Here is a 9,542-nt window from a genome sequence, read left to right as displayed (position 1 = left end):
AGAACATCCCACTCCACTGACACATGCCTTCTCTATTTGAACGACCCATCAAACAAGAGGGTGGATGCGGGCAAATACTGCGGCATGGTCATGCTAGACCCTACAAAAGGCCTTCGACACTGTCAATCACTCCATTCTGATTGACAAGCTAAAAGCAATTGGTTTTGAGTTTTGAGTTTATCAGTGAGCTGGATGCAATCCTACCTGGAGGGGAGAGAACAGATGGTAGAGGTAGAATGGTACCCTATTCCCCCCCCCTCCCAGTGAGCTGTGGTGTTCCACAAGGAAGCATACTAGGACCGCTACTGTTCCTAATTTATGCAAATGACATGTCGTCAGCTTGTGACTGCAACTTGTTCCTGTTTGCGGACGACTCAGCCCTGCTGGTCTCTGACAAGAACAAGTTACAGGTTGAAAAAACCCTCAGTTCGGAACTAGGCAGAATCTGCACCTGGCTCGCTGATAACAAACTATCATTACACCTGGGTAAAACAGAGTCCATTCTCTTCGGTTCAAATAACAAACTCAGCAAGACCGACGGCTTCTTCTCAGTCACAGTGGGTGACAATATTGTCACAAGGAAAGATGAAATTACATACCTGGGTTCCATCCTAGAGGCAAATCTTTCTTGTGACAAAATGGCATCCAATGTAATCAAAAAAGTCAACCAACAAACTAGATTCTTGTACCGGATATCATCTCTGGTAAACAAGAATACCCTGAAGACTCTGGCAGGAGCACTCATTCAAGGGTACTACGACTATGCTTGCACCTCATGGTACCAAAGCACCTCAAAGGCGCTAAAACAAAATTACAAACATCACAAAACAAACTGGTCAGACTACTGCTTGACCTTACTCCTAGAACCCACCTCACCCTTGCCCACTTTGACAACCTAGGATGGCTTAGAGTAGACGACAGAATACAGCAACTTGCAATGGGCCTGGTCTACAAGATACACTACACCACTAAGGTACCCATGTACATGTCAAAATACCTCCCAAAGGTCAGTGAATACCACAACCACAACACCAGAGGGAGCTCGACAAATCATTTTTAAACCCAGATTCGGCTCAAACAAGGGACTAAACACATTTCGCAATTATGCCACATCAATGTGGAACGCCCTACCCACAGCTGTAAAGGAATGTGAATCACTACCCACTTTCAAAACCACTCTCAAAGAGCACCTACGGGAGACTGCAATCCGAAACTGGCCCCTGTAAATGTCCAAACCCAACCCCCTCCAATGTACAGTTTCCCCCACCCCACCCCGCCTACCCACCCCCCCCCCCCCCCACTCCACCCACCCAACCACCTCCAATGTACAGTTTCCCACCCCACCTACCCATGCCCCCCACCACCCCACCTACCCAACCTCCGCCAATGTACAGTTTCTTCCCCCTCAAATGTATATACTCTCTTTTTAGACAATTTTTGTACATATAAACAGTACTGTATATTTGTAGATCTGGTATGTCATAAATGTCTAGATGCAACAGTACTGTCTATCTGTATGTCATGTATGTCATATGTTATGATGAATTGAAAATGGGGGACCCTGATGTAAACAAGACAAAAGTATTTCTCTGGTCTGCATCCCCTTAACAATTGTGTGTATTGAGCTGTACTGTATTGTACCCATTCTGCAATCTGTTAATAAAATGTTCAATCAATCAATCAATCACTCTCTCTCTCTCTCTCTCTCTCTCTCTCTCTCTCTCTCTCTCTCTCTCTCTCTCTCTCTCTCTCTCTCTCTCTCTCTCTCTCTCTCTCTCTCTCTCTCTCTCTCTCTCTCTCTCTCTCTCTCTCTCTCAGGATAAAGAGTCAGAGTTAGAGAGAGGTCCAGAGCCTCCATTCTTTAAAGACTTCCAGCTGTTTAGCCTCTTGCCTACAGCTTCTGTAGACAAGGCACCAGTCAACAGCAGCTTTGGAGAGGCACTGGTACAAGTCTACCCTAGCTACAGACTGGTAAGAGATACAAGTCTACCCTAGCTACAGAGTGGTAAGAGATACAAGTCTACCCTAGCTACAGAGTGGTAAGAGATACAAGTCTACAATAGCTACAGAGTGGTAAGAGATACAAGTCTACCCTAGCTACAGAGTGGTAAGAGATACAAGTCTACCCTAGCTACAGACATATATGTAACGGTTGTCATATCGTCACCTTAAACTTCGATGCCCCGAGGGAGTTTCGAACCCGTGGTCTGCCGCACCATGGGTCGCCAGCATAGACCACTATACCAAGAGGTGAATTCACTGCTTTGCAACATGTCTATGTGTTGTTTAAGGGTGATAGTGAGTTTAACCCATAGCACCGCTACTCGCCACAGTCACTTCACAACATCTGTCTGACAAGTCCATCGTGACTGCGCCTCGCGGTACCATCCGTTACACTCACCCCCCTTAACTCATTGACCGCCACGCTCTTTTCCCATCTTTACTCAATGGCGCCTTTCCAAAATAATCCACTCTTTTTGACATAGATTGCGAGATATGACGCATTATGCCCAATCGTTTGGGTTGCTCGGCTGAAACCCCAAATACTTCCAAATCAAAGGTATACCATGTACATAGTGTCTTCACAAAATCATCAAGGGGGGGGGGGTCGGTAAAATAGACATAGAATAGACCTTACCTTAGCCAGAAAGTTCTCAAAAAAGAATAAGTCCAGTGATCCCATCGCCATCGCGATTACTCATGTATATGTGTATACTCGTGTATACGGGAAATAGGTTTGAGGCGATAAAATCTCTGAGCGATCGGTCTGTCGCTCTGTCCTCTGAGGGGGAGGAGTTCTTGCAGATTTTTTTAGTGTCCCCACACTAAACTATCCCAGTTCAAAAGGTAGGCGATACTGCCACCTGGCAGGAGTCGATCGTCATTGCAATTGTAACGTAGGCAGATGTGCTACGGAGACCCAGGGAGCTCTGGCCGAGTGTCTAGAATGGGAAAAGATCAAAGGATCAAAACCGAAAAGTCGGGTTTGGCGCTCAACCGTTGGCAACGAAACCCGACTTTTCTCGGGTTTGGCGGATAAAGAATTAAACTCACTCCACTCCACCCAAGGCATCCAGGTCATTTGGCACCAATGTAACGGTTGTGATATCGTCACCTCAAACTTCGATGCCCCGAGGGAGTTTCAAACCCGGGTCTGCCGCACCACGGGCGACAGCACAGACCGTTATACCAAGAGGTAAATTCACTTCTTGGTATAGTGGTCTGTGCTGTTGCCCGTGGTGTGGGAGACCACGGGTTCGAAACTCCCTCGGGGCATCGAAGTTTAAGGTGATGGTGTCACAACCGTGTGTGTGTGTGTGTGTGTGTGTGTGTGTGTGTGTGTGTGTGCGCGCGCGAGCGTGCGTTTTTATTGTTATTATTATTATTATTATTATTTTTTTACACAGGGTGATGTTGCTTCCATCACGTTTGTTGCTGGAAACCCCAGACACTCTGGAGACATGGTAAGACATAGAATCTTTATTTCTTTCAAGGGGATATAATTACACAAATCAAGTAAATAAATGGAACATTTGAGTATTGCTCTCTCTCTCTCTCTACGTATACACTTTGAACTGATGCTTACTGTATAGTCAAGGCTCTATTGCCTATACTCAACCTATACTGTATGAACTCTGAACTCTGGTGCCTATACTCAACCTATACCATATGAACTATGAACTCTGGTGCCTATACTCAATCCATACAGTACTTACAGCCTACAACTGTCTAGTACTACCTCAATGTACTTATAACTACCTACCTCAATCCATAGTCTATCCATATAACACTGTATGGTAGCAATGTACAATAACACTGTATTCACCATATATCCATTTGTTTGTCTATATCTGCATATATATCTGTATAGGCCTACTCATACTGTACATTATGGTAAATGGCTGCTTTTTTATATAGCGATTTTATCCAAAGCGCTTTACAATTTGTTACTCACATTTTACCCATTCACTCACACATTCACACACCGACGGCGGAGGCAACCATGCAAGGTGCCAACCTGCTCATCGGGAGTAATTAGGGGTTAAGTGTCTTGCTCAAGGACACATCGACACGCTGCCCGGGAGGAGTGGGAATCGAACCGGGAACCTCCGGATTGCCAGACGACTTCTCTACCTCCCGAGCCACTGTCGCCCCCCCATTATACACACTGTATATAAATGTATCCATATCTGTATATATATATCCATCTTACTAGTTATACCACTGGCCAGTATGGTTAACTACCATAGTGTAATCATACTTGTACTACTATATATAATAATTAGAGGTGGGCATAGATAAAAAAAAATTATCTAGATTAATCTATCTGCAATCCTGGAGTTAATCTAGATTAATCTAGATTAAAATGGCTCATTTGAAGTCTGCCGAAGGCATTCAAAATATGTGTGTTCTACGCAGTGTTGCGCTAGTTACTGAAAAATAGTAACTCAGTTACTTTACTAGTTACCCAAATATGACATGAGGCCTTTATGTAAGAGGATAACATTAAATCAAAGACGGCAATGAAGGACCCACAGAGAGAGAGAGAGAGAGAGAGAGAGAGAGAGAGAGAGCACACTTAGGTTCTAGGTTGAAAATAAGTGCACGCTAGGTTGAATGAATTGATGAACAATTCATGTCGCTGTTGGAACGTTTCATTATAAGCGCCTTGCAAGTTGCAACGTTGGTTAAGATATGAAAATACTTGCCAGTGGTGTAAGGATGCTAGGGCTGACCCCTATTGGTCGATTAGTCGACTAATCGGTCGAAAGGAGCCGTAGTCGACTGCCAACCTCTTAGTAAAAAAATAAATAAAAAATTATAAAGATTTTTTTTATTACATTTTTGTATCATTCTTTCCAAAAGAAAAGAGGCCTAGAAGCGTGGCTAACGCTAATGGCACGCATACCAGAGGCTAACTGCCTACGAAAACAGGTACAGAGGCACTGAAAGAGGATTTCACCCATCTAATGAACACACTAGACTAGACAAATATCAAGATGTATCCATCAGTGGACCAATCGCATGCTTTTGCAGAGGACAAGAAGCCTTCAGTCGACTCCTTCAGACATTAAGCACCCCCCACAGCCCAAATGGAATGATAAAAAAAAAAAAAAAATTATACTTTTTAAAATTTTTTGTCGACTAATAGTCGACTAACGGCAAATTTTGGCCAGTCGACTATCCAAATCCTTAGTCGGGGACAGCCCTAAAAGATGCATTAGCCATTAGCTAGCTTACTTACAGAGACTTGTGGTGGAGGTTCTAGCTGTGTTCAACTTCGAACGAGCCTGCCAGCTTGATTTGAGCCAGGCAGAAAACGGTTCCAGAAATGAACGTTTTAATCCACACCACAATATGTAAACAAAGGTTTTAACCATCCACAACAGAATACTGCAGTCCAAATGTATTTTCGATGCTTGATTCTTCTCTCAGACCGACGCAATGTCTTGAAACTATTATGTTTATTGGCGACGCGAGTGTAGTAGCAGTGTGTAAACAAACGCGCCCACAACGTGTCTCCGCACACACAGAGTAATTCGACCAGGTATACATCAGCTAATGTAATTGGCTCCCAGACCCAATTTTGAGAATAGATTAAGGGCGGCAATTATTTTATCGCACGATAATAGTCTGCCGTTAACTTTTTTTTTTTTAATAACTTTCTTTATTGGAAGAGTTTTCAAAATTATGCAGACAGTTATACATATTATACATCTTCCATTTTTTTCTTTCCCCCCCCCCCATTTCCCTTTCCTATCCCCTAACCCCACCCCATCCCCCCACGAAGAGTGACAACAAACATACATATACACGAAAATAAAAAAGATAAATATGTGAAAAAAAAAGAAAAAAAACTATGATACTAATATAACTGAGATGAAAAGACAAAACATTTTAAGAAATAAATAAAAATATGGAAAAAACAGACGGGGGGGGAGGGGGGGGGGGGACTCAGTCGTCACAACCAGGCAGGGATGTCAAGGATTCTATGTGCTTTAAAAGGGGTCTCCAAGTCTTCTCAAAGGTATTCAGGGAGCCAGTAGGGCATTTGAGGGAGAATCTGAGCTTTTCAAGATTAATAGATAATAGTAGTTCCTTAACCCACCTATTGTGAGATGGAGGTTGAATATATTTCCACTTAAAAAGAATAAGTCGCCTGGCCAATAAAGTGGAGAAGGCAAGAACAGGATGTGATATTTTGGAGGGTAGAGGCTGCAGAGGAATACCGAACAAGGCCACGACAGGGGTGATAGTAAGGTTGTAGGCTGTGCCGATAGTTTAAAAAATTTCAGACCAGAATGTGGCAAGGCTGGGGCAGGACCAGAACATGTGGGTGTGATCGGCAGGGGATTGTTTGCATCTATTACATGCGTCAGAGATGTTGGGGTACATTCGAGAGAGTCTCGAGTTTGTGTAGTGGACTTTGTGTATAACCTTGCACTGCCGTTAACTTAGCCCGGTAAATGCGTTAACGGCCCGGCCTTAATAATAATACTGTACATTAGCCTAGTATATTGACTACTCATATGTATTAGTACTTACTACTGTTACACTGTATATTATTATGCACTTTACTGTTACCTTGCACTCTGGTTAGATGCCAACATCATTTTGTTGTACTGTACTTGTGCTGTGAAATGACAATACCATTTAATCTAATCTAATATAATCAAATGTAATCTAATCTAATCTAAAGTATTATGAATAATAACAGTATATTCATGTAATTGATTTCATTGACAGTAATGTCATTGATTTTAAGACTCTTTCTGTACATCAATCTAACCTGGGCGCCCTTGTCCATCCCAGAGAGACAAGACATTTGTTACCGTGGAAAAGTACCACAACGGAACTGCTAGCTGGGAGGTGCTCTACACTGATGCATCATGGGAAACCAGGTACTGTTCCACTTCTACCAGAGCTGAGGAATAAGCTAGATGTTTCACTCGAGTTCAAATGCGGTCTACTCCTGCAGATATTTTCTGTTAATAAAAAACGTAACCTATTATGGGCCACATTCAAGCTGAAAGTGTTGTCAGGCATTCTGAAGAAAAAGTTGATCTACTTCATTAGAGGTCTGTACCAGGTCGGTTGCTATGGGACCAGGTCGGTTGCTATGGTACCAGCCGTTGCCGTCGGGCTGGCTGGTCTGCCTCCATGCAGCTAAGTGGGGAAGAGGCCCCTCCTTTGCGCAGACTGGTAGACTGACAAACATTCAGTCATTGTGTCCTGTCATTACTCTACCTGCTGACTCAACTGTTGGCCAAGTCAGTCAATGACTAAACATTGTAAATCATATAGCAGAAGCAGCTACTTATGGATGAAATAGCACACACACGCACATGCACATGCACACACACACACATACACATACACATATTCCACGCCATAACACACACACACATACACACACACACAGTGCCTGTGGAACATCTGTGGAATATCACACACAATCAGAGACAAGACTGATTCTCTGCTGGCTCCCAGCCTCCCTGCTTCAAATATATCACCTGGAAATATCCATGCAGCATTGCTACTTCCAATATTTAGCACATACTACACATACAGTATATGTTTCTTTTAGGGAGCGGCCAAACTGATCCATCACAAAACTGAGATAAAACAGATGTAAGGTATTGCTGTCCGTTGGTTTGTTTTTAATTAGAAACAACAGCTTTGCTGTGGACAATAACATTTGTCAATTCCAAAAGTTCATCACTTTTCTGTGTGTCAAAACAGACAAAGATTTGGTGGAGAAAGACTCATCATCATCCCTGTCCAACCGACACTCATCATCAGCCCTGTCCAACAGACACTCATCATCAGCCCTGTCCAACAGACACTCATCATAATCCCTGTCCAACAGACACTCATCATCATCCCTGTCCAACAGACACTCATCATCATCCCTGTCCAACAGACACTCATCATCAGCCCTGTCCAACAGACACTCATCATCAGCCCTGTCCAACAGACACCCATCACCAGCCCTGTCCAACAGCCACCCATCACCAGCCCTGACGGACACTCCTCATTGAAACATAATTAAAAACGTAGATGAATGGATCAGTGTGGCCAGGCTCTTAGAGAACACCCTTGGCTGTTGTAGACTTGGCATATCATTTTTCTGTCAAATATTTTTTGACATTTGAGTATTATGAATTATAATAATGTGTTGATGTAATTGACAGTAATATAATTGATCTCAAAAGCAGAAATAGAGGAGGGCAACAGCGTTCAAATGCTGGTGAAGCAAAGCTGTATGAAGGTGCTCGTTGATCCAAGGAGAGGGAAATTCTCTTCCAAAAGTATTGGAATTCCAAACTGGTATCCCATTCCACTTTATCCAATCAGGAGAGAGAACCCTATATATTTCTACTTATTTCAAGAGATTTTGCCAAGCCAGATTTTCTTATTGCACTGGCAGATTATTTTACCTGTTTAAAGCACATATTTGCTTAAACTAGTTTTTATTTTGTATTTTTGGCAGTCTCTTCTGATTGGATAAAGTGTATTTTGTGTTTACTGCAGAGCGGAGGGACCCATGTTACTGACCAGACACTCTATATCAGTGATGGCTGTTGGAATATAGAGCTATTATTATTTAGTTCTATAACATGTAGACCACTTATTTGACCAAATAAATATGACTTTGGAAGAGTGCCTTGGATTCGCTTTTACAGTTTTTTGATCATTTATTTCAACTCCCTCTCTCTGTATATTAATGAAAAGTATTTAAAAAGGTATATACGTGACATGAAAATGACAGATAGTGAGCACCTGAAATACACCAATGCACTTGTTTAGAGAGATAGATCTATACTTGATTAATCCCCTTAGGGAAATGAGGGATTTCCTTTCAAATCATTTGTCCCTGTCCTATAGGTTCCACTGGGTGAGAGGAGCAGACAGACAGAGCAACGCCACGGTGGAATGGTACATCCCTGAGTCCGCCCCACCGGGCTCCTACAGGATCAGACACTTTGGACATTTCAAGCAGATGAAGGGTCTGCGGCCCGTCATCACGGCTTACGAAGGAACTTCAGACGTTTTCAGAGTCACTCAGAACTACTATTACTTCTAGAGCTAATGTCAAGATGGATAGATAAGCTCCCCCAAAGCTAGGATTGCGGTCAATGGGACTACCTCAGATTATTTCTCCATACATAGAGGTAACAGACAGGGCTGTGCTCTTAGCCCCGCCTTATTTACGCTTGCCCTAGAACCCCTAGCAGAAGCAATCAGAATAGACACTAAAATAACAGGCTTCGGAATTGGACCGAACACGCATAAAATCTCGCTCTTTGCCGACGATATTCTTCTCTTTTTAACAAACGCGGAAAGCTCCCTCTCACGTTTAGTCGAACTGTTGGACTTGTATAGCTCCTTTTCCGGTTATAAAATTAACCTTGACAAAAGTGAAATATTGCCCTTATCAGATTCTATTAAAGACACCATTCAACATAACTTCCCTTTTAAATGGTCACCAAATGGTATAAGATACTTGGGTATACTAATAGATAAGGAGATGGGGAATC

General features: G+C 42.8%; 1 protein-coding gene across 1 annotated transcript in view; it reads left to right on the top strand.

Annotated features, from left to right (window-relative positions):
- asah2 (N-acylsphingosine amidohydrolase 2) overlaps positions 1-9,088 on the top strand; it is a gene marked incomplete at both ends in the record, with an annotated part of 101,171 nt that extends 92,083 nt beyond the window's left edge. Inside the window, 4 exons of the mRNA XM_084323053.1 lie at positions 1,819-1,971; positions 3,408-3,464; positions 6,814-6,902; positions 8,890-9,088. Coding sequence (XP_084179179.1) covers positions 1,819-1,971; positions 3,408-3,464; positions 6,814-6,902; positions 8,890-9,088 — 498 coding nt within the window. The remainder of the gene's footprint in view (positions 1-1,818; positions 1,972-3,407; positions 3,465-6,813; positions 6,903-8,889) is intronic.
- Between the last annotated feature and the right edge of the window lie 454 nt (positions 9,089-9,542).

This window comes from Notolepis coatsorum, assembly GCF_963971535.1.
Source record: "Notolepis coatsorum genome assembly, chromosome: 10".
NCBI lineage: Eukaryota > Metazoa > Chordata > Actinopteri > Aulopiformes > Paralepididae > Notolepis > Notolepis coatsorum.
The sequence above is the reverse complement of the archived record's forward strand: the minus strand, read 5'-3'. Positions and strand labels throughout refer to the sequence as shown.